At 45.3% G+C, this 26312-nt stretch overlaps 1 protein-coding gene across 2 annotated transcripts in view; it reads right to left on the minus strand.

Moving 5' to 3' along the window:
• MDGA2 (MAM domain containing glycosylphosphatidylinositol anchor 2) overlaps positions 1 to 26312 on the minus strand; it is a 388607-nt gene that overhangs the window by 244649 nt on the left and 117646 nt on the right. For both annotated transcript variants that reach the window (XR_012673750.1, XM_075150684.1), the window contains exon 2: positions 4732 to 4871. Coding sequence is in view for 1 of the 2 variants with exons in the window: in XM_075150684.1 (XP_075006785.1) it covers positions 4732 to 4871 (140 nt within the window). In the remaining variant the exon portion in view is untranslated. The remainder of the gene's footprint in view (positions 1 to 4731; positions 4872 to 26312) is intronic.

The raw sequence follows: 26312 nt of genomic DNA on the forward strand, positions 1-26312 counted from the left end.
ACTCCCACCTCGCTACAACCTCCTTTCAGGTAGTTGTAGAGCGCGATGAGGTCTCCCCTCAGCCTCCTCTTCTCCAGGCTAAACAACCCCATCTTTTTACCTGAGCACTGCTGCCTGGCTCCCATGCCTCACTGAGCAGGAACAGAAGCAGACGCTCCGTTAATGAACCAGCACAATGTTTGTGAAGACTGAAGCCCAAAATTCAGCTCTCATCTCCATGCAACAGGGACCACACATGTGTTTAAAGGTGGAACCTGACAGCTTCCGCTTAGCTTTAATGCCATCACCTGCGATGGCCAAAGCAATAACAATTAGCAGAGACACAAGGCAAGAGAGCAGCAGATGCAGAAAGCAGTTTGCTCTCGGCATCCCTGCAGAGGTGCACCACTTTCCTGCTAACATCCTAGTCCCCTCCATCAGCCACTGCCATACTAGTGTGGCATTTCTGCTCCACAATACATCTAGCAGCCTTTATTTCAGGCAAGAATTCCTAATGGTCCCTTACCCAGTTGCCGCTGAGTTGTAGGGAGCAGCACAGGACGGCGGTTGGCCAAGACTTGAGTTTACTACAGAAAATAGGAGATGTACATATACCCCAGACTCATAGAATCATGAAGGTTGGAAAAGACCTCTAAGATCATCAAGTCCAACCATCAACCCAACACCACCATGCCCACTAAACCATGTCCCTAAGCACCACATCTACACGTCTTGTTAAAAAAAAAAAAAAGCAGGCTGCGGCAATTCATTAATCCAATGATGAAACCTTGCAAAGGCTTTCAGCCAGCCGTAACGCTGGTCCTGCCCACTGCGTGTTTCACCTCGCAGTCCTTACTGCAGCGTGACTTGGTTACTCACTGCTACTGGCACGGTGGGAGAAGTCAACATGATACAGCCTCCGAGAACCAAAAACACAATCCCAACAAACAGCTCTGGAGACTGAAGAGCTTTTGCAAAGTGGAGGTCCAAGCCACGCCAGCATCCTCAAAGGCCACTTCTTGGAAGGAGGGATGCAGGAGGGATAGTCTCATCAGCTAACTCACAGCACACTTGCACTGCTTCTTTTTCTCCTTAGTTAATTCGTGTTTTCTGCCCACTCCTGACTTGGGGGGGATTACAGTGAACACTGATGGGGCATAAATGCCTAGTCCAGAGTTGCTGACTTCTTACAGCATTTAAAACAAAAGGAGTTTCTATGTATGCCAATAATAATTGAGGAAGTTTGAGAAACACACGCAAGTTGAATAGCATTCTTAGAATAGGTACATAATTACATATTTTATAAACTCACTTCCCAGGGTCTGATAAAATATCATTTTGAAAATAATTTCCATACAATTTGCAAACCAAATACGATAACCTTCTGTGCAAAAATCGGTAAAAAAAAATTGAAGTACTGAAAATACTGGCAATTACCACAAAATGTGGATGGAAGTCTCTTGCAGAAAAAAATAAAAATAAAAATATATTTTCACCACTTCCATCTGCAAGAATAGAAGGAATCCTGACAGATACTTCCCCTCAAACCCATCTCATATTGAAGGCTGCCTCAACATGAGAATCCAACAACAATATATTGTCAAGTTTCATATATAAATTCTGCACATACAAAAAAGGCAGGCTTAAAAATAAATGCCGTATCACCCCTTTCAGCCAGCCACTGCCTCTTGGTCACAACAGAAACATACTACAGACCTCCCCCTGTAGAACCAGGCCCATAAAGCAGAATGTATCCAACCAGCAAAATAAATAAAAATCTTGCACTATCTGTATTTAAAATACCCAAGAGTAATTATTGGCACGTAAGAGTAGTTCTCTGACAGCTGGAAACAGCGAGCACCAGCTTGCTGATTTTACATCCACCCCGATCTCCCGCCTGACCCCGATCGGTGCTTTTCCCCAGCAGCCCCGTTGACAAAAGCAACACGAACGTCGGTGAGATCCCCGGCGGTCTTGTTTAAGAGAAGCCAGATTTCATGGGCAACGAGTCCAAGGGGCTGTGGCTCCAACAGAGCGGCATGCCGAAGTTTAAATATGGCAATGCAAAAAGCTATGGTGCCTTAGCCTCTCTTTTTTTTTTTTTTTTTTAACTTCCTGGAGCACTAAAATTGAATGGAAATTTAATAGGAAGGTGATAAAAAGGCTAGTGTTCAAACGCAGCCCTGCCAAGCCTCCTGTATTTCACTGTGGAATCACCCATCTGAGACTACCAAAACTATCCCCCCGCTCTCAGGCAATTAATCTGCAAAAAATATTGCGAGTCTCAGAGAGCTGTAACATGACAGCAAGCGCGAGAGAGCAGACCGAGGTGCTGGCTGACAAAGAAAATCTATGAACAGGTAAAATGAAGAGAAATCAATTTTCCATCCTGAATCCCAGATGAGAAAACAGAGATTTTTTATGAAAGAGCAGCCATGTGGTTGCTTTCTTGATAAGACATTTTGGTTGAACAGCCTTTTTTTCTTTTTTTTTTTGTTTTGGTTTTTTTTTTTTTTGATTCAGCAGCATCATAAGCTTTGTTACTGCTTGAGACGGCACCTTTCACAGCTGGTCCAAAGCGTTTCCTGACGGATAACAGCCCCGCTCGCTTTGAAGCTGCCTCGAGCCTCCAGGCAGGCAGGTTTGAGAGGGATCTTTGATTTCAGCCGCACCAAACCTCGCAGGCTGCTGGTCAGCTTTGCCAGAGCAGATGAATTGAGAAAGAAACATTCTCCAAGGAAGCACACTGGAAGTATCACCCTACCTTTATCCTGCTCTTTTCTGCCTGCACACCAATGTGCTACGGACCTCCACCGGCACGGCAAAAACTGCTGCATCCAGAGCCAGCTGCTTTGGATCTTAAAAAGTTGTTAAATAACCCTGGATAAGAGAAGTTTGGGAAGGCAGAATGAATCCAGCGTTACTAACAGGCACTGAGAGAGATGGACTTGTTTCAGAGTGGCGGCTGGAGAAGGCAGCCAGGCTGGGGCAGACCCCACCTTCCCCGCCTTGAACAGCACCTTATGCCATAACAGATCCCCTAAAAAGTAGCAGGGTGTCCTCAAAGCGGGAGCTGTTCCCTTCTGCTTCAACCGGTGCTACATTAAAACGTTATTATCGACTTTCATGAAGGAGGTCTGTAGCAATCCAGAGTCTCTCACTCAGCTCTTCCAACGAGGAGCCACCAGCATCTTCCCCACATCTCCCCTGATCAACGAGCCACCGATCTCCCATGGCGTGGGCAACGTTGGAGAGGACAACCAGCAACAGAAGAGAATACAATAGCAGGGCAATAAATGCTTTTCATACCTCGTGAGGCACTGAATATTAAACTTCATAATAACAGCACTGATTTTAAAACAGCACAGTTCTCATTTGGGGTGCTACCAAAACATCTGGCCACTTGGCCCAGTCTTTCTTCTTTTTTTTTTTTAGGGCTTTTTTTTTCTCCTTCACCTGGCAAAGACTAGACACAGACCACTTAATTTAAAAAAATGATTTGTTTTATAACATGGTTTTAATGTGTGACTGCAGCTGAGAGTGTGCAACTGTGTGCAGTTAAAGTAGAGTTTTCTAAGACACAGCCTGACCTATGCCTTCCCTGGAACCAGCACAGGCTAAACTTCAACTTCTTTATTTTTAAATCTTCTCGTTAAATTGGGAACAGCTACACAATAAACGATCGAGAATCAGCACATCTCTCCTTCCTGGAGGAAGATCAGTCGTCTGCAGAGTTCAGGTCTCCAGTGAACCCCCTCTCCCCAGCTCCCACCCCGGCCAACTGCACTTCACAGCTCCCATCTCTCCTGTGGGATTGCAAGAGGGAGGTGTTTAATTCACCACCTCGCAAAGAAAATCTCATACAAATATGTGCACTGTGAAACGTGGTAATCTCAGCTAATTACAGACGCACCTTCAGCTCTCGGTACTCAGCTTGTTTACCAACGGAGCAAGATGAGGGGACAGAGCAGAAGACAAAGTGGCAACGGACACTTTGAGGGAACAGAGAGAAGGTTTGGTTCAAAGAGGAAAGGAAAAGATGGAAACGGAAAAGCAGAGCAGGGCAGTAATAAAGCATTACATTTGCACAGGTCTTGAAAGGTCCTGATCCAAAATAACCTGTTATCGGGGTACCCTGGGCAAAGGGGGTGGTGAGCGGGGGACACTGCAGGGCAGCTGTAGCTCAGGCCGACAAGACTCTTCGGCTTTGAATATGATGCTATAGAATAGAGTTAGGCCTGGGAAAAGGGTAACTTATTTCTGTTTAACTTTTTGTTTTCTGCAGGGCTGCAATGCTGTGGTTCCAACAACATCCAAGACAAGGACCTCAACGAGACTCCCCCGAGCTTTCGTGTGCCCCACTCCAGCTGTTCACTCTGGTGCATACTGTCTACGTTCAGCTGTCCCTGTCCTTGTATTTGTTTTTCCTTTCCTTCCACCAACCTTGGTGGATCTCAAACTCTCACATCAGGACCCCATGTTACAGCACAACACAGACTTGCTGGGTTTAATACCACGTTCCTAGCCAGTCATTCAAAAAAAGTCATAAGCTTTTCTGCTGTTGATGTTTCTTCTGCAACACCCCAGGATCAAACCAAGAGCCTGGACAAATCCCCCCCTCGGATCCTGTGGCATTGATCTCTACCACCCTGCAGAAGATGAAACCAACCTGCACAGGCTCAGCATCAGACGGGGCAGAGGAAAGGTGCAGTGACCAGTGGCGGGCCGCCACCGGCCACGGCGGGGGCTCACCTGTGGCCGAGGATGGCCGGTGACCAGGCAGGTCAGCTCCAGCGTCTCTCCCTCACGGATGGTGTAGACCCTCTCCGAGTAGCGCTCCTCCTCGATGTTGCACGCCAGGCCCGAGTGCACGATCCGCACGGTGGGGGGGGCTGCAAGACCCAGAGAGAGAAACCAGGTGAGATCATCGCTGCACCCCGGGGTGTGCTCACACCCGCTTCCCCTGCAGCAGCCTGGGATCCTCGCACACCCCTAGCTGGGAGGACCGAGGCTGGAGCTGAGTGTTTTCACCGTGGAGAATGCTCTTTTGCTTACTTGGCATACACACATTCGGCGCAGAAGAGACTGCCGCGGTATTTATTAATACCTAGCAATCCCCTGAACGGAACCTTTGCAAACTCATTTGCATGCCAGTTATTTTTGTTTCAATTTCCAAATGAACTCTGCATTATTGTTCTTTTTTATTATATATCTTTCTAAATATATTATCACACTCATTATGCAAATGAGAAGCCTTAATTAAACCATTACAATTAAGCAGGAGAAGCAGTGGGACTGATGCTACTTCCTTTCAAAGTCGATACCAAAATCCTGTTGCTGTCAGACGGATCAGGATTTGGACCAGAGGTTAAGTTCAAGCAGAACCCTTACTTTAATTTTCTCGTATATGCAACTGAACTACAGGACGTTGCGCTGTTTTACACGTTGTACATGTAGGAAAACTGCAATGTTGTTGCTAATACCACCTGTACAAATTACAGCTCTGTGTCGGCAAGTCTCCAAAGCATGTTCCTGGCTCTACGATTTCCTTTATTTCTGAACCATAAGAAAGTTGAGTTACTGTCCAACTGCCAAATAAAGTAACATAAACTAAACAGCAGAAGAGATAAAATGTAGTTCTGGTGAGTTTTAAAGACCCAGTATTTCACCCTCTCTGCTCAACAGTGCGCTGCCCCTGTTCAGTATAAGTGGATACGCCTTAAAGTCCTAACTGAAGTCTTAAATCACAACCAGAAAGCAGAACAATGAGAGCTGAGCCCAACAGGACTCAAAACCGTTGAGGTTCCGGCCCCGATCCCCATGGGCAAGAGCCGCGTGCTGCTGGGAAAACACCTGCGCGTTCTCCCCACGTCCCCTGCAACGGCAGCAACCACCCCTCCAAGACCGCAGCTCCGTTTTCAGGGCTCTGTGCTGCACGTCACCTCCTTCTCACACCAGTCTACTGGTTCTTTGATCAACTTGCAATTGCTCAGCCAACACCCATGTCAAGTGCTCATGGGATTCCTGGGGTGCATTGCTCTGGCACCCCTGCAGAACCTCCCCGTCAGCATGCCATTACGGGTTCTCCCCTCTGACACAGCCCATTGTGTTACCAAGGGCTGCACAATGCCTAGAATTGATACAAGCCTAATAATTCAAACTTCTGACCCTCTCTCTCCAGAGGCTGAAGAAAATGAGACTCAAGCAAAGGACCCCGAACAGGACAGTGTCAGGTCAAGCAAATGAACAGGAAGAGAATAATTATTTCAGGCTGTAATGGCTAAGCCTGATATTCCCAGCTACCTCGCATTGCCCCCATCCATCTCAGTCTACTATATTTAGATCATTTTTCAACATGCTTGGCCTAGGTTAACCTCTTCAGCAAGTGTTTAAGAAATCTGTCCTCGGCGGAGCCTCTCTGCAGAGCACCGGCACAGGCAGAAGAGCTCGTGCAGGGAAGTACGAGCTACAAGGTGACACAGGTCTGGAAGACCATCAGATCAGCAGAGACAACAGCTTGGTGGGGCCACTCAAGACTAAGCAAGCAGGCACAAGAGCAAAAAGCCCCCCCTGCGCTCACAGCCTCCCACAGCCAGGCAGGGGTGGCCCAGCAGCTCCAGCTTAAAGACCGATGTACCCCTGCTCTTGGCAGTTTTGTGAGGCCAGCAAAAATTGCTCCCTAGCATCAGTTATTTCCAAGTACAGCACAACGACTGAACATACTCTCAACGCTCAACCTATGGTCACATTTAGTCAGACAAGTATATCCGCTAACACTGGAGTTGCCTCAGCTTTGCTTTCCTACTGCTCAGGAGAACTGTTTTACAGCCCCTGCACCCTCCCCATACGATTACACAGCTGGTGCTTTGCAAGGCTAAAGATGCTATTTGCTGCTTAGAAGAAACAAACCGAACCTATCCTTCCCTTGGTACCATCGGCCCAGGCTGCTCTTCCCATGGAGCTCACTGTCCCTCCTGCAAGGAGGGATGTCCTTGTTCAAGAGTCAGTCCCATGTGTCACACTCTGACCTTAAAAGAACCTGTTGATTCTTAATTATTATTATTTTTTCTAAGTAGAACAGCAGCACTAATGCTCGGTGTAGTGCGGCTTTCCCTGAGCTGCTCCCCCTCCACACACCTCAACAGTCCAATGTCGTGGGGCGTGGAGCGTCCTCCTCGTTCTGCCACGCACAGCCGCTGTACAACAGGGCTCTGGGCCACGACGGGGGCTTTTATCATCTCCCACAATACAAATAATAAAACCCTGAAATGCTAAAGCAGAGCCACGGAGCAGAAAGGTAAAACAAGGTTCAGCACAGATCATGAGACTTCTGATAAAATTAGAAGAGTCAGCAACATTATGCCAACATCCTGCTGCCTTTTAAATCCATATTACATTAATATTACATTTACATTCATATTATATTCGTATAACTTCAATTACATTTGAAGTGTCCTTCATTTTAGTGTCTAGGCCACTGCTCCATTAGGTTTGGGAAGGCAATACAGAAAAGAAAAAATGCCCCCCTGTGTATTGTTATGGCAAAAGAATACACTGCTTTAAGAACAGATCAAACAAATAAAGGAAAATAAAAAATATTCTTACTTCTTTAAGTTTTAAAGTCTTATGGTTCAGAAGACATTGCATAATTATGAAATGTCACCTCCCTCTCTACTGCAGGAATATTCATCACAGTTGCTTCTGAAATATGCCTCCAAGGATTTAATACCAGACGAGACATTACAGTAATATATACTCAGCATTTATTTTGTTTGTGGCATTTTAGAAGAATTTGTCTTGTGATTATACACAGCAAATATTGCATGAAAGAATCCATCACGGTGCTGTTCCCAGCAATGCGCACACACGATGCAAGGAAAGCTAAGCGTCAGGTCAGAAGGAAAAGCCGTAACAACAAAACCAAGAACAATCCTGCCTAGCTTCTGCTGCAAAGAAGTTGTGTGGCAGCATGAGATTTCTTCTTTCACATGAAAAATGATGCCAGCCTGACCTTTCACCATATCTCGTTATATATTGACGTTACATAGGTCCCCTTTATTGGCTGCTCTTTTCCAGCAATTTCAATTTATTTCCCTTCTCTGTCTCTTGCACACACACATACACGCCTACACAAGCCATTTGGTTTCAACTTGCAACAAGTTCCCCAGACAGTATAGACCTGGGGAAAAAAAAAAGTCATAAAAATTTCTGTGAAGGCAAAATTAGAAATGTCCAAAGTTGAATACGTATGCAGGTATCTAGACACACTAAATAAAAAAAGGCAAAGGACAAACAAGATGCTGTGATGAATGCTAGCTAACTTCGAAGGGAAACAGGCAGAATAAAATTTATTTTCTAAATCAGGAGTAAGTAGAAAAGAGGATTTTTTTCAAACCAAGCTGGTCACCCAGAAAAAGCAAATAAACAAGTGAGAGTTAGTATAGCACTCAGAAAGGAGATGCTTCATGACCTACAGTACATTTGTGGAACTGTGGTGCGAATAAGAGACCTTGGACAACTGGAGTGCTCCAGTCTGCCTTTCTATTTAACACGCTGGTAACTGTCTTGACCTTAACCACAACATTTACAATACTTGCTATTTTTCTAAAAAAGCTCAACTGCTGTAATCTTATTAATAGATGATCATTTTAGCTCTTACTGAAAAAAAGGTTTTAGTCTATGTGACTGTGATTGCACTGTTTCCTAACCGCTCAAACCAGAAGACACGCAGAATCGAAAAAGTATTTATTCATAATTTCTACGTTAACCTCAAAAGTTTCTAGGGCATGAGATATTTGTTTACACGTGACTTTATGACATCGCCAAATTAAAAACAGACCAAAGAGTAAATGGATTTTTTGATAAGAGGTCGAACCTCTACAAAAAGCATCCTCAGCTTCTCGGTCTTCCAGTGACAGCTAGAAGGTGAAGCCTTTCTCCTCCTTTTCCACATGTCCCCGCCACCTCCATCTTTTGGTATGTGTTGATTCATCCTGGAACTACACGCCTGGACTTGCAACAAAGAAAACAAAACCTTCGCAAGAGTTTGCTTCGCCAGCACAAAACGGGGTCCCTGCCAGCTTCTAACGACCTCCAGCAGCTCACTGCAATTAGCAGGAGAGCAGAGCGTGCCTGCTCATGAGATGCAACAGTGACCACTTCATTATTCCAAATCACTTTAAAATAAGAAAGAAGTCCTTAAAAGAGACGAGGATCTCAGTCCGTATTCATGTCTGAAGAGTCATCATGGCCTTTTCCCCATCCCTCTCTGAACTGGAGCATACCGACCATTCCAGAAACAGATACCGACAGACAGAGACCATATGCCATAGATCATAAGTTCTTAATACTTGCCCAGCAGGAGGAACAATAAACAGCAGTGTAACGAGTTGTAAAGGGAAAAAGAAAATAATAAATCTATCTGTTCCTAGAAACAGCATTACGGTTCCCCTAACTCAATAGATACTCTGCTGATAAGTTTTGTAGTGTCAAAATTAGGTCAGCCTGTGACAGTAGTGTTGGGAAGCAGCAGTGTGATCTAATTAGCTCGGTGCCTTCTTACGCTAGTGCTATCAATCAAGGAGGCTTCCTGAGCTCCGGAAACGCAGTTTAAGTCACAGAGATATGGGCGAATATCAAGCAACGTGGCAAAAACCAGTCCAAAGAGGAAAAAAGTTGACTTCATCCTCCTCTTGCTAGTTTGGTGGGTAAGGTCAGCTCAGGGCCAGCTCAGAAGAGGAGAGTACACGATAGATGTGCATAAAGTGAAGGGAATTATTTAGTACTGGTACATAGGAACCTTTTAAACTACAGACCTCTTCCTGCTATCACTTACTTACTAAGGCTACTGAAAGTAACATATAGCCATAATGCTATTTAAAAAATAAAATTAAAAAAAAAAAGAAATACTAAAGAGAAGATAATTAAGAGTTTTAACCAGATGTAATAATTCCAAAAATTTCCACACAAAGACCTGTGCTTGCTCAGCAGCACTTTGCACAATACGGATTGAACCAGGAATGTCACCACTGATTTCAAACGGCCCTTACGAGGGCAAGCCCCTTGGGCAGGTCAGCACCACGCAGCCTCTAGCCAAAGGCTTCCTCTATTAGGTACTTGGCATTTGTCTCAGCTGCGACCCGAAATGAAGAATGTAATCAATACCCTGAATACTTATTTAACAAAAACTAGTTGTATAACATTTCCCATTCCCCACTTCCCCCAAAGAATTCTACACTTTTTTAAAAAATTAAAAAGCTGGTCCAATAATAAATTTATTAGTGGACTGAATATCGCCTAACCTCCCGTTGGAAAAGGACGTCACAAAACCCATGTTACCTGCAGCAAAATACTCTAAACACTGCATAGATGAGAATTACTGCCACAGGGCAGTGCATTCATCATGGCAATACCGCTGAGATTCCTGGTCATTTTATTTGCAATTAGTAGAATTAAGAGTTGATATGAGTATGGGAAAACTTAATTCGGAGAGTTGCAAACACATCTGCAATTACTTTAAATCTTCTCTTTCTTAAAAAAAAAAAAAAAAAAGGTTATTTCCTCCTTATTATACTGCAGAACTGCATGGAATTCACTGGGGGCTACACGCTTGCTAATTGGTTTTACATGGAAGGGCTCGTGATGCAGAGCATCGGCGTAAAACCAACGATGCCCACGCGCAGCCAGGGCTGGTGCCCTGCAGCGGAGGGGCAGAGAGGCTGAGCAGGCAGACGTGCCCTGCTCCAGCCCAGCCCTGCTCCCCGCGGCGATGGTGGGGAAAGCCCAGGGCTGCAGCCAGGGAAGGCACCCACCCCCCTGCACCCACCCACCTCCTCTGTCCCTGGAGCCCCGATACAGCCGGGCAGGAGGTAAATCAGCTGCAAACAGCACATGGGACCAAGGACCTGAAGGAAGCCACACGAGGATGCTGTGAATTCCTGGTGCCGCAGCAGAGCAGGAGGGAGAGCTGGTGAGTAAAGCAGGAGTAAATGCTTCTGCTCTTGAACCTACATCTGCCGTACTGTCCCCGTCCCTTTCATCGGGGCCACGTGGCTAACGCGGGAGGACATCACAGCCATACGCATACACAGTGACCAAGCAGAGATTGGTCCGGAGAACACCCAGTTCTCCAGGGAGTTCTGCACATACACAGGGATCCACCAAATGGATGGATCCTGCTGCAGGATTGGGATAAATATTCTCCTGGAGGAGGAGAAGCATTTTATTCATGACAAATACATTCTACGTTTTCCAGCAGAATCATTATGGGTTTCCTATTTCATATATATATATATATATATATGCATATATATGTATATAAAAATTTTAATTACATTTTAAGTAATCCTGCAAGTTCCACAAATCATGAAGATCTTATCATCACTCAGATTAAAGGAAATAATTACAGAACCTGAGTTCTGGTACTGTTCAGAGTTTAATTCTCTCACCCTTGTTTTCTAACAAGGTCTCAATCAAATCTCTGTGTGTGTAAGTGGAACTTTTCACCAGCAAATAAATGTGGCCAGAGATAATTACATTTGGGAGGAACTGTAACACCGAGGCTCTCCGTGCCTGGCAGCAGCCCCAGAGCAGATGGTTTCCAGTCTAACTGGTGCTGTCTCAGCCGTCAGTTAATTACGGGAGCACAAATACAGAGCACCCTTTGCAAAAAGCTCTGTTCATGTGAGTTTTCTGTGAAACTCAGAGAAGGAAACCATTCCTAAAAACATGAGAACTTGGTTTCTAGTTAGCTCTAACCATTCAACAACTCACTACTTATTCTTTTTCAGTGTTTATTTGTCCTTAAACATTTATCCTTCTTTGTTTAGCATTACAAAGCAAAGTCAGTGAGCAAAGCTGTTCTCTTCAAAATGAACTGAAAAGACCCAAATGAGCCAGGGAAGACCCAAAGCAACCCTGTTGCCATTTCAGCCTCTTCTCTGTTCAGCCTGCCAGGACAGCCACCATGGCCACCCAGGTGGGAGAGCCCAGCTTTGAAAGACTTCTGTACAATCCCAAGCACCATACGTATTTCTGCACGTTTAAGTCAGGCTCCCTCTTCTATGCATGGAATTAATGTCAGTGCTTTTTTTTTTTTTTTTTTTTTAAGGATTTTTGTGGATTGTCCTGGAATATCAAAGATATCATCACGCATCAAAGAAAACCCTCTTCCCGACGCATACACAGAGTACTAACTCTGCCTCTTTCTACCTCAGCTGAGCCATCAGAGAGACCTCGCTGCAAAACCATCTCTGCTGCCATTTCTGCAGGAGCAAAGGGCTCCCAACGCAACCGCCGTTGCTGGGTCATGATCACGTGTCCCTGCCGAGGCAAAGAATTAAGAATAATTTCTTCTATGCTCTTGCAGGAACGTATCTCCTGACTTACCCCTTGCTCTTTCTTTCACCCATCAAAAGGTCAGCTAATTCAATTCAAGGAGACGGACTGCTCTTCTCCACGCCCTAGGACTGGTAGCGTGCACACACTCTGGTAAGATTTACCGATTTTGGCTGCCGAGTTACTCTCCCGAAAGAAACCTGAGGACAACATGGGTACTTCAACCAGCCCCACACATGGGACATACTCATGGCAACAGTCTCTCTCTGGACCTCAGAAATAAAAACTGAATTGCCTGCAGTATCAGCACTGAGAAAACATCCCTCTGGTACAGGACTTCCAGGCAGGATTTCTGAGGAGGAGTTTTGTTTTGTTTTTAAACCGGGTCCTTGCTACAAGGTAAAAAGAAAGTCATTGAGACACACTGCCTTGTAATTCTTGCTTCTGCTTGGCACCCTTAAACTGGCAATTAAAGCTTAGAACAGTAGTCACGCTTTCCTATGCCACAAAAAGTGCGTATTGCACGCTTTCTATATTAAAATAGTGGCCCCTGCAATCGGTACTTCTAAATTTCCCAGCCTCTTGTTCCAGCATGCTCAGAGAATGACACTGTCATGATTTCTTGGTTAGTTCACAACATGCCAGGTTGATACATCCTTTGCACACAACAAATACGGCATCTTTCCAAGATCGCACTGATTTGGTGGGGAATTTGTAAAGAGAAGTGTAGAGGGAAACCTTCCCACACTACATCTTCCTCCCTGAACTGCTCTTGGAGCAGTTTGCAACCTACAGATTGCAGGCAGTGGGTTCAATGAATCTTCTAAAATAAGCAAAGAAATGATCTACAAGTGTCGGGCTTAATTGAAGCAACACTTTGTTGTTCTTGGCATCACAAAACAGATGATGTTGCCAGACCTGTTTCAACAGCATTATAGTCTAGCAGTAAATACGTCTTACTTATTTGGCTCTTCTGAGCATACAGTAATATGTTGACTTCCCCCACCTGAAATGGTAGAGACACGTGAAAATCAAACACATTAAAAATCTCGTCTTCAAAAAGAATCCTGAATTCTTAATCATTACTCCTGTTTGCACACTTTGACAAAACATCTTTCAGAAACATATTTTTAACCAAGAAAACTCTGGTAGCACAGTTCACAACAAACAGCACCAAGTAGATGGATTCAGCCCTAAAGAACCAGCACACATATATAACGTTACAGAAATTAGCCACAGGTCCCAACACAACACGGCAAAGGTCATGTCCCTTTTATGGCCTCAAGTTGTGCCAAGGGAGGTTTAGATTGGACATTAGGAGAAATTTCTTTCCTGAAAGAGTGGTCAGGCCTTGGAATAGGCTGCCCAGGGAAGTGGTGGAGTCACCATCCCTGGAAGTATTTAAAAAACGTGTAGATGAGGCGCTTAGGGACATGGTTTAGCGGGCATGGTGGTGTTGGGTTGATGGTTGAACTCGATGATCTTAGAGGTCTTTTCCAACCTTAATAATTCTATGATTCTATGATTCTTTTAGGAAACCTGAAGTTTCATCAAGCTGAGACGGTGATGAACCACAGACGCGGGCAGAATGGAACCAAGATTTATGGCAGGAGCTTTAGGCAGGCACCAGACCTTGCCCAGGACCAAGAATGTTCAGAGTAGGCCAACTCTGGACTTTCTGCCCTTGGTCCATGTAGTTTCCCCTGTTCCACCGTAACAATCAAAGCTTCATTTGCTGCTAGTACTGGTGGAGAATTAGCCTGCCTCCACCTCCCATCCCCTCTGCAGCCAAGCAAAGCAGCAAATGAAGCAAGATCCATTGAGATTCACCCTGAGGTGCAGAGACATCTGGACCTATTAATTTCATAGTACCACTATTACACTACACCTTGCTCAAAGCCATGCCAAGGTCCGCATCATGGCACATCCATAATAGGGCACTTGCTGACGAACCAACGGGGTGCAACCAAGCAGAACAATGTTGGGGCTGGTATCCAATAAGAACATTAAAATGCCTTTCCCCAGGCCCGTGCTTTAACATAATGCATAGGACACAGTGAACCAAAAATCACTGTCTGCTCCGCAGACCTGTAAGTACCTCCAGGATCCACGATGGGGTCAGCTGAGTTTAGGTGGAAAAGCTCCAAGCTCCAGCTTCCCTGGAGCTACCTAAGCCATTGGAGCCCGGCCCATCCTGCTTGCCATCATGAAGCACAGCTTGGCAGTGTCAACGCTTGGAAGAGCGATACCCAGCAACGCATGCCCAGTGAGGGCACCTCACCAGGAGGACCATATCTGCGCTCCACCACCTGCAGATGGGGCATGCGCATCTCATTAGAGTAAGGCTGGAAGTATTTAAATGGTGCAGAGCATTGCTTGAACTCAAAGAAACTGGATCATGCTTGTATGGGAGCTGCTGGGTGCCTGAACCACCAGCTGTGGGAGAAAAGACAGCCCAGAAGAAATCATAGAATCATTTAGGTTGGAAAAGACCTTTAAGATCATCAAGTCCAACCACTAACCTAGCACTGCCAAGTCCACCACTAAACCATACCCCTAAGCACCACATCTACACGTCTTTTAAATACCTCCAGGGATGGTGACTCCACCACTTCTCTGGGTAGCCTTTTCCAGTGCTGAGCCCGATGCTGCCCCCAAAGAGCTTGAGGACTATTCCCAGAGCTCCTCCTTCCCTTGATCATGCAGGCACATGGGGTGGACAGGACCCTTGGCCCCACATAGCAGAGGCAGAAAAGAAGGTCAGCCTTGCTCAGAGCACTGCCATAGGCAGACTGCAAACACACACACAGTCCCTCTGCCTCCTCTGGAAGCCAGGTGCAATGTTTAACTTCTCATCAGCCTAGGCTAAAGCAATAAAAATGCAGTTTATGAGGGTGTCCTGAAGCAGGAGGAAGTGCTGTAGGTGCTACAAAACCCACGCAACTGCCAGCAACAGGGATCGTGTCCTGGAAAGAGCGTGTTCTTCTTTGGCTCTGCGATGGAAGTTTCACTAAATGCAGTACAGGCCTCAGAAAGGGTTTCGGTTTAGTTTGCTGACTGAAAAAAAGACAGTTTAATATTAAAGAGGAATTTTCAAATACATAACCTTACATGAATGCAAATGAAAAAAATGCTGCTTTATAGTGTTAAGCAAGAATAAACAGTTTTTTAAACAGCAATTTGCATTTTATGTGAGATAGCACAAATCTGTCCCAGTAAACAGCGACTATCAAGAAAACAAACCTCCTTTCAGGAAGAAAAATGATTTCTTGAATTAAAATTGTGTTTCCTGTACTTCAATGTCTCACACCTAGTTTTCACATCTTTGTTTTGAAACACGGAGTGTAGGAGTAACTGCTGAATGACTGGAATATGTTCCATTATATAAAGCTAGAAACCTATTACACCAGATTTTACATATTCCAGGCACTATCAAAACTTGTGTAATTCCTTTTAGCTTCAGTAGGAAAAGAGTAACATAGTTAAAAAATAAACAGACAAAAAAAAACACCCCAGACAGCAGAAGCACCAAGAAAATGACTCATTTTTCTATTAGCTCCTGTACTCCAGGATTTTAACAGCCTTCCAGGCTCAGCCAGCATGCACCCCCAGCCCCAGGCATGCGGGGGTGGGAGGGAGCCTGCAGACCCCGAGCTGCAACGGTGCCCAGCAGCTCCTCTGCTCGGCTTCCACAGGCTACAGCTGAACACCAGCCTGCCCAGGGCGGCACAGGCTAAGCAGGATTAACCAAGCATGTTCTTACAGCTTGTGACCTCTGATAGCTCAGCCCTAAAAACCGAGAGAAAAGAAAAATAGTTGTTTATGGGAACTGTTTTTTTTGAAGCAACTGTCTGAATTCAATAATAAACCTTCAGTTTATTTGTGCAAGAGGTTATCAGGTTTTTGGGACTATGCCCAATCCTCCCACTCCCTGGAGGAGTAGAGCTCTCTTGATGCTCCATGAGGAGAGAGGGACCAAGCTTTCAGGAGTGAAACGTTGCCTGAGGAGAGCAGCAGCATCACACACAACCCACCAGTACCAGTGGTCACCAAGGTGTTCCCCAGAGCCCAAGGGCAGCAGGTCCAGGAGCACAACCTGACCATCACCAGCCAGCCCAGGAGCTCACAGCACAACCTGACCATCACCAGCAAGCCCAGGAGCTCACAGCACAACCTGACCATCACCAGCCAGCCCAGGAGCTCACAGCACAACCTGACCATCACCAGCCAGCCCAGGAGCTCACAGCACAACCTGACCATCACCAGCAAGCCCAGGAGCTCACAGCACAACCTGACCATCACCAATCCCCATCAAACGCACCAGCTCTGAAAAATGGCCTGGGAGGGAATATCACAAATAGTATTTTCTATTAGTGAGTCTTTTAAAACCATGGTTTTTGTTGAGAACTTGTCATCAAACAGAAAGTGCCCATCTCTATCTGACTTGTTTTTAAAAGGTCCTTTAACACTAGCAAAAAGACAATGATAGTGATGATTTTGTACAAACTCTTTTTGCATGTACAAAGGTAGTGTATCCCCCGAGAAGAAGATCCAGATCAGTTGTGGAAATGCCATCCTTGGATGTTGAAGCCTTGGTAGATGATGCCATGGCTGGCCTGACCTACGGTTGGCGAGAGTCTCACTTCATGTGGGAGGCTGGAGTGAAAATCCCCAAAGTCAATTCCAACCTACACATTCATGACTGCGATTCTCTCCCAGATCCGGAACTGTATCACTAACAATGATTGGGTTATTTTCATTTTCATTCTTAAAAGTGAACATAAACAAAGTAGAGATGTTTTCTCTCTCTTGCTGGTACAAGATTATACTAAGCAAAACCATGTATTTTTATAATCATAATAATTTCTGGGGGAGCTGCATACAGAGAGGTTACCAGCCCCTGCTCCACTTTATGGACCATCTGTACGCTTTGTTTGCTGTGAACTGATTCACGCTCGTTGTGCTACAGAGCTGCAGGAGCTGGGTCTATCCAGGAGCAGGCTGATCTCAAGAGACTGTAAGCACCAGCACTGATTTTACCTGGAGAGAACAAAAGCATAATCTCATTCTTGACCAACCTATTCTTCCAGCTTCCCTGGGAGAGGGGGAATACCGGGACTGTGTTTCCCCAGGGAAAAATAAAAAAACCTGACAGCAGAACCAGGATTAAAATGCTTATAGAGGATACAGGATGGGAGCAGGTCAAAGAAAGTATGAGAATATGCATGAGGAAATGAGAAATTCGGCAGGCGAGCCACGTGCTACGGTCCTCATCAGCTGAATAATCTCCAAAGACCATTTAAAATTGAGGACAGAACTGAGAAAGGAATTGTAGATGTGCGTTGTCTTGTGTTTTTTTCATGCCTGCCTCGTGCTGGCCATTGGCACGATTTCTTCAGGAAGAGCTTATACAGCCTTCGTCTTCTGACCTTCCTCAGAAAACAGGCTCAAAGCGAGACCCCCCCCACAAGGCTTGAGTTGGAGGAAAAATATGTCTAGCTTACAGCGGCTCTACAGAGAGTCAGCACCAGTCTGGGGAGACCGTCAACTGGCTAGATTCTTCCACTTGGCCAAGGGATAGTGCAGTGACCGTCAGGTCCCACAAAGCACAGCACTCCACCCCCCAACCACTTCAGCTCCAAATATGCTTCATCAGTTCAACCATGCCGTGACAACAACATCTGGCATTTAAAAAGTTGGTAACGCCCATTTCAATCACTTTTCAATGGACAAGCTGATTTGCCTTAAACACACCCGTTTCCTTCAGGCACTGGCATGGGGAACAGAAGTGGGGGCTCTGCCAGCCCTAAGCCTTCTCCTCCTGTGAAGGAAATCTGGAGCACCGAGCTGTGACAGCTTGGGAGCCTTTCCAGGCAGCCCAAGGAAAATCCTGCCTGCTCATAGCATAAATCAACACATTTCCAAATTTTGGCCAAAGCATGCCATGAGGCCGGATAAGCAGAAGCGAGAGAGTGCCTGTTTTCCTTCCCTTTAGTAAATCACAGTCTGTGCTGGTACAGAAGAGAGCTGCAGAGGAGCCCTTAAAATGGAGGGGACAGAGGTCCTCAAATGATGTTTGATGCTCTCATGATTTTCTGTGTCAACTGCCCACACACGACTGACAGCGGCACAGACCCACCACTCAGCCTGCTTGGAAGAGCTACCAGGAATTAAGGAGGAGATGTTAAAATTTGCCCAGTTTCCAGTGTCTCACCCGCGAGGGAGAGACTCTGTATGGGCCAAGCTCTCACTGAAGCTCTCCTGACACTGGGAAATTTATAACATCTCTCTGTCAGTCAATCCCTGCCCTCTCACCTTTACAATTTGTTGATGTCTACTAGGAGGTAAGCTCACATTGCAATTTTTCTCCTGGAAGAAGTAGTGTTAGGACACTCCTTTGTGTTCAACCATCTATTTCCACAAGACCTAGCAGCTGAGCAGTCTTTGAGGCTCCTCCATCAAGTGCGCTTCAAACTGACCCAACCCTTTCGACATTAATTGGGACTTGGATTGACAGACAAACCAACAGAAACAGAAGTCACCTCCCCATAGATCTAATTTCCTTGGGAAGCCCAACTAATAGCTCAGTATTGATGTGCTATTGAACACGTAACTTGCCTTCAGAGTTACGTTAGCTATCAGCATTTCTGTAATTTATTTGAACAGGCATCAATGAATGATCAACAAATCAATAAAAATTAATGACGAAAATTATTAAACTCCCACCTTGGTACTCAGGCAACATTAAGTTGTGTATTATTGTTTATATGATTTACCAGTCCCTTTTCAGTGGCTGATGACATCTCCAATTTTATTAACAGAGTGCAATTAGCCATTAAGTTTCATTACAGAGTCGCTCCTTTCGTGCAAAATTTGCGTAAGCCTGTTAAAGCATTTAGAGTGGGAAATGCATCTCATTTCTCCTAGCCAAAATTAATCACCGCTGCTAAGCTTTTCAGTACACTGTTCAACCCTCAAGTTCAGCAGCAGCAGGCGCTCGAGCGATGCCACACCTGATCCTTGGTACAGTCAACCAGCAGTGACTTCCCAGGGGTTGGGACCGGCAGATAGGAGCCCCCAGCCATCGATACGCTCTTTGGGCATTTGCAGATGAATGCAAGCAAAATGTTATCAAGCAGAAGAGCTCTGCTCTGCTTTAGTCACCACATGCTCAGTGCAATGATAAGCACAGCATCGGGGCTCAGGCTTTAAGAATAAAAACAGGGAGATAAGTTAAGGGAAAAGATGAGTACACTGCTTGCAGCTTCTCTATTGTCATTAATACCCTCTGGCACGCTGGATATGTGGCTTTCCTGCCCATAACACACTTAAACACAATCTATCTCTCACTTTCTTCAACCTTATGTTCTACTGTGAAACCTTACTGGAGACCTTAGCAGTGCAAAGGCAAAATGTCCGGAGCGTATGCCAGTCAGACACGCTGACCTCCTCATCTAACCCGAACCGCACGGCTTTGACCGCGACTCCAGTTTGCATTGTACGCTGCGCACAAAAGCTACTGACCTGGTGCTGATGCAGCAGGCAGTGTCACTGAAGACCTCGGCCCAAGAATGGTTATATTCCTTGCAAAAAGCATTGGGGGGGGGGGGGGGGGGGGTGGAAAGTCTTATAAAAATTACTAGAAAGAGTATTTTTGAACTCTTATTGTTATTTAATAAAACACCAGAACAAATTCAAACACTTCCACTATTGTAAACTCTTGAAATTTGGCTTTGTCCATTCCCGCACTTAGAAAGAACAAAACCAAAAAGTTTAAAAGCTCCTCTTACAGCTGAGCTCTGCTAAGCAGCACAAGGCAAAACCATATTATTTATGAACAGAGGGAAGCCAACATCACCCATTGCTGCAGAATTAATTTGCAAATCCTGCAGGCAGCCTGCTCCCTATTATCATTTCAATTCAGATGAAAAAAGAAGATATTTTTTAATTCCTATCATGATGTTGTCTACTCATAGTACTGGATGTCCGACAGCTGCAGCCCAAGCAGTGACAGATCCTACAAAGGGTGAGGCAGAGTAACCTATCCACACCTTCCAGATGTGGGTTTCTTAAGAAAAAAATAAAATATCTGCTATGCATGTTCAGCCAGTCCTGTTTATTCTGTTTTCAAATCTTTCCAGTTGCCCTGTTGTCAAGTTTAGATGCAGAACGCATGAAAACGAAGAGAGATGCAGGACCTGGGTGACCAAAGGGTTTCTGAGGACAGGATTCACGATTCAAGAAATTGCAGTCAAGAGCCACTCCGCCTGCTCAGTTCCTAACGAGGAGCTAAAGCAGAGGATGAAGGCAAGAAGGGGGATTCTCCTGTCATCTTGTCTAGCTGCTCAGCTCTTCCCCACTGCTTCCTTGGCGTGGGGCTCGGTTGTGTAAGATCACAAACTCCCCTTGTCCCTCCTCCTGGGAGGAAATCCATTTAACATCATCAAAAAAAAAGCAAGTGAGTGACAGAGGGGGGGGGGGGAAACCAAACCAACCCCACAACTTTCTAAAATTTTCTTTCTTCATCAAAAGAGAAGTATTGAATTCACTTTGAAATCCAAAACGTGGTGGTTAACCTTACACTTTGTCCAATTCCTGATTTTCCCACCACCACCACCTTCAGGAATTCCATCAAAATGTTTTTCATTTTTTAAATGGAACTTAAAACATTTGCAACAGATGAGTAGTGAGTAAGTAGCATCTGCCTGCCCAGATTTTTGTGCAGACATCGAGGCACAGGGCACAGAGTGACAGAGCGAGCCCCCTCTGAGGACGCCAGCACTGCAACAGGCACGGGGGAAACCGGGAGACCTTTTCAGATCTCAATCCTGGTTGACGGTCTTTCCATCAAAATACAGAAGACATCCCTTTATATTTTGATATCAACACAGATATTATCACCGTAAAATAATCTCCAGAGTCAAGTACCAATTGGTATTTCCATGTGAAACTTCCCAATGGCAACAGATTCTGATGACAATCAAGGTACTTCCAATCACATTTCTCTCCTTACATCTATCACAAAGTGTATTTTCATGTGAACAAGGCCTTGGTTTGAAGAGTTTAACAGTTCTTTTTGCATATTTCCCCAGGCAAAGCAATAAACTTTGGGCTGCAGAACTTCCATTGCCTGTGCATTGAAGTCAGAACTTCACACAAGAAGTAGGAAGCCACAGCACATGAATTCTTGAGGGCTGAGCTTTGGGGACTGAAGTAATTCAGCAGCATCTAAATGACTTCACTAGCGATACTTTGATTTCCAGCAGCTGGCAATCTTGCCCTTATACTGCTGCTGTGATCTCAGAAAACAAAATGCTTAAGAAATAAGATATGAAAATGGAAAAAAACGTAAGCAGATTTCTTCAAAACTATTAGATTACTGGTTCTTTAAATGCACTCCTAATTAGCGTATCATAAGCTGTCCTTAATACATTTCTCAGCATAGCAAACTCTGCCAGATTATACGGACTCCCGGAATTTGAAATGAATTGGGAGAGCTAAAGATAGCACTCAATAATTAATATATCCACATATGCTTTAAAATGTTTATAATAAAAATAATGATTGCATAAATTCTTCTTCCAACGTCAAAAAATAAGAATATGGCTACCTAATATCCTCCTCATTATCTAGGTCCTCATAAGTCAGAAAAGTGTTTGATAGTTTTATATCTTAAATTATAGCTGATTTCATAAGTCTCTGTTTAATATTAAGAACAGGATCCAAAAGGCTTAACATCTCACCACACGTACGCGAGCATCCAATCTACACAGAGGAGGACGTAGGCGCAAATAAAGGTTTAAGCTATTGCTCAAGGAACATCGAAGGCTTTGATCAAATGATATTAAAATATAGTCAAAAATAATACATCAAAAGCAGCACTAATTCCCCTCTGCATGAGCTGCCGGTGTGGTGGTGGCAAAATGGGGGACATCCTGGGACCACTGCGCTCAAGCTGCAGCACCAGGGGCTGCCCTGGTTGGGCCAAGGTGACCACCTGCACATGGACCCTCTGGGCTACAGGCTTGCAGCATCCTTGGGCTGGGTTGCTCCTTGCATGGAAGAAGCTGCACAGAGGAAAAAAAGCAGCATGCAAACGGGTTTTGTGGGTTTTGTTTCCCTCTGGAGCAACGCCAAGCATCTCTCTGAGGATGAAAGGGCTGGGATAGCTTGTGGATGCAGAGTACAGGGATGTTGTTCAATAAAAATGGGGACTACCATACCTCAACTCTTTCTTTAGGAGCCAAGACCTTCTTGCACTGCAAGGCTGGGCACCTCCACTGAACACGCAAGAAAACCTAGGAAAACAAGATATTTTCCCCCACCCTTCTGCTAGAACTTGGTAAAACCAGACTTCTGTACTGACTGTGCAGCTCCAAATCCTAAATGTTCAGCAGATGGTTCTTCATTAACTGAACCCAAAATGGAAGTGAACCATCAGGAAAGGGAAAAGTAGCAGGTAGCCCTGCCTGCATGATTAACGTGTGTTAATGCTGTTTGTCCACCCCGATGGGCTTCACCCCACCCCGTGTCAACACACTGATGGAGGCTCAACAGGGCTGGTCTGGGCTAAGGGGAGCAGCCTGGCAGGAGCAAACTTTGCTCCTTTCCAACATAAAACCCATTCGGAAGATGCTGATGTAAGTAGAGAAGATGAAAGTGTTCTGCTGACAAAGAGGCTGAGACCAAAAAGAAAATGCCTTTTTTGGTTTAATTTAAATGAAATTTGCACTGAAAATATTCAGCTATATCAATATTTAATTTAGCAAAATTTTCCACCAACATTAACAGCAAAAATCAAGCCACCTACATTTTCTTTTTCTTAAAGAAAAGAATTTCCTGACCATTTTATATGCACACACACGGCAGGGGATGAAGGAGTAGTTTAGAATTACTGTAAGGGTCAGACAATATAACATAAGCTATTTTAAATTACCTACCAATAAAGGACTTGCTCTTTTGTGATTTACAATAGGAATAAATGCCAATGGAGTAAAACTGGCATAAACAGGAAGAAAATACAGCCTTGTATATGTTGTATAACCGTCAGGATAAATTCTCCCTTTATCTGCACAAGTGCATTTACATCAGATTTCAGTAAGGTCTCAGCTTATAGCAATAGGATGCTCAGTTTTCTCCACCTCCTGCAACCCCTTTGGGCCCTCACAGGTTGATTTAGATTATAAATTGCATAGCGAACTAACACTTTTTGCTGGAATTCAGCTGAGACCTGACAGACCAGATCCTAGCTCCTGGCTTTTGCTAAAGCACCTTCCAGGGTCCTGACTGGGACATGCCGCCTGAGTGACGCTCAACGATCCCGGTATCTCCCTCCCGAGCCCTCCTCTCCCCACCTGCTCCTGCAGAAATCCCTGACTCCCCCTGTCCCACTGGGCATTTGGAGGATGCAGGTACCCCCATTTCCACACACACCACCCCACAGCAGGCCAGGGATCCTTGCAAGAGGTGGCTGCAAAGCTCTCCAGTGACTAGAAGACAGCAGCAACTTGAAACTGAAGCCTCCGAGGGCAGAGCAGGACGATAGGTGATGCTACACCATGGTCTTGCTCTGCATCATGGCCTGAGGTCAGCCGGGAGCTGCTCACTTGCCATGTGTTAAGAGAGGGGGAGAGGAGGGAGGGTGTAAAAATACCTAAAAACCTGCCCAAACCAAAATGGAAAAGTGACTTGCTTCTAGTCTGTGACTTCTGGTTCACAGCTTTTATGAAACTTCTGTAAAAGTTTGGAAAAATGTTCCATATTCTAACAAGAGCATTAAACAGGGGGAAGGAAGGAGAAGGTGAGGGAAGAGGTGACTTTTAAGATCATCAAGCATCTTGCAGCTACAACCCCGCTTAAACAGTTTATCCAAAATCAATGCTGAATCAATTAAGCTAAACCAAATGAAGTTATTCTTAAACCGGAAAAAAAAAATTGTCCAGACTGACATCGGCTGTTTAAAAAAGCAACTCAAATTCAAAAAGATGTATTTCTAAAGCGGATACTTTCTACATCACATAATACTGTTGAATAAGAGATTTCCAAGCTCAAATAAGCAATGCCTAGGATGCTCAGATGATGAAACCATCCAAAATCAAGGGGCTGATGGAGCTGACTCTGCAGGCTCCACAGGATCCAGGAGCCCAAGCCTGGGGCTGCTGTTGGGCCAGATCCAGTTCTGCTCTGTGCTGGCTGAATGGCAGAATGGGTGGGATGCAATGCCTCCGAACTGGCCAGAGAAGCTGGAAATGCAGCCATCGAGCTGCAGCTCATTTGACAGCAGCTTCTGCTTGCCAGCCAAAGTGCTGAAGACAACCAGTGCTCGTTTCACCCAGCAGCTGTATCTCTGAAGGAACACTCTTTCCATGGACTTTCACCTGGGGCATCTTGTCCAGGGCTTTCTGTATTAAAAGGCAGTATTGATTTTTCTAGGCAAAGCTGAACAAGTTAATATGATGAACAAATGTGATCCCAACATATGTTTGCCTGTGTTTCTTCCCAGAAGGAAAACCTGCCTGACATTTACAATAAAGATGCCATTCAAAAAGCGCTCAGAAAAGAGATCGTCATCCACTGAACTACTAACGTCAATCCTCGAGCATCCTGGGCTGGGGCGGGAGGCAGGGACGATGTCCCAGCACAGTACAGAGGACACTGTCCATAACAGGACAGCCTCGCTGCCTGGCATGGGCAGCTACCCTCTGGGAAACCATGCATCACAACACATGTAGCATCTCATCCCGCTCCCATCACCAGCAACACGAAGCCTTCTGAGCCCTGGGCTGGCCACTGCAGAGCCCACCAGCTGCCAACTGTGATGGTGCATGCTCACCCACCACCCAACAGGGTCCTCTCCATTTACTTGCGGCCATGTCCCACATGTCACACGGAACTATGCAAAGCTGGATGAGGCTCCAGCCTCACCGTGACATGATTCATGAGCAAGCTGGGGCTTGTTGACCGCTCTAAGCTGCGGATCCCTCCCATGGTGCTGGATGTCAGCCTGGTCCTGCCAAGGAAGAGGAGGATAGGGTCCCCAGCTGCAGCACGGATGGTGCACCTAAACCTCACTACGCCCAACTGCATGAATACAAGATAAGGCCCATCCCAAGGAACACCTCAGGAAGGAGGACACAGGTCCTCCCCAAGGGTGCTCTACCCTCTGCCTACCCACATGCCTGCCCATGAACACAGAAGGCGGGGACTTGAAAAAACACTCGGCAGAGAGATAACAGAGTCTTTTCATCCTTCTAGTGGCCACGGGATCAAAGCTTTGCAGAAGAGAGAAGCCACATCTACATGGGTTTCTTGGGGCTTTCGTGGGTTATTTTCCCCCAAGCATCACAATGTGTTCTGCTCTTATGGGAAAGTGCCTCATGACTTCAGCCAGAGCAAGACACAGATTTTCACAGCACAGTTTAGTTCCCATGCTACACAAATGTGCGAACATGGTGTCAACCTACAGCCTGTTCTCATGCTGTGATGTTCTCCCACTCCAGCCTTTCCTCTTTCCATTTCTCTGGGTGTATTGAGGCCAAAGAACAATTAACAATACATGACATAAGACACAAGCATAAAGTCCTTCAGAAATGTGACAGCAGAAATCCATTCTTTCTATTTTTGTTGAAGTAACCAAGCATGTATTCACTTGAGTATTCTCTTTCCTATAGCTCTTCATTGATGTTTTACGTCCTCTCATCCCTCGCCCTGCAATGCTGCTGTGCAGAGCCTGGTCTCTGGCTGACCCTGTTTTCCAATGCTGCCACTCCTCACCTTCACAATTCATCCAGGCATATGCTTTTGTGCTTCTCAGCAGTATTTCAGCCACCATAACTGCTACTGGATGTCAGGTGTTGAAGGTTTCTCTTCCGACAACCTTAATACAAGAGCTATTTATGAACCAATTCTGCACATCTGGAACCTGCTTGTGCCCCATCTTCCCTGCCAGCTCAGACACTGAAATGTTTACAGTCATTGTTCACATCTACTGAACTTAC

This window comes from Calonectris borealis, chromosome 5 (assembly GCF_964195595.1).
Source record: "Calonectris borealis chromosome 5, bCalBor7.hap1.2, whole genome shotgun sequence".
NCBI classification, from domain to species: domain Eukaryota; kingdom Metazoa; phylum Chordata; class Aves; order Procellariiformes; family Procellariidae; genus Calonectris; species Calonectris borealis.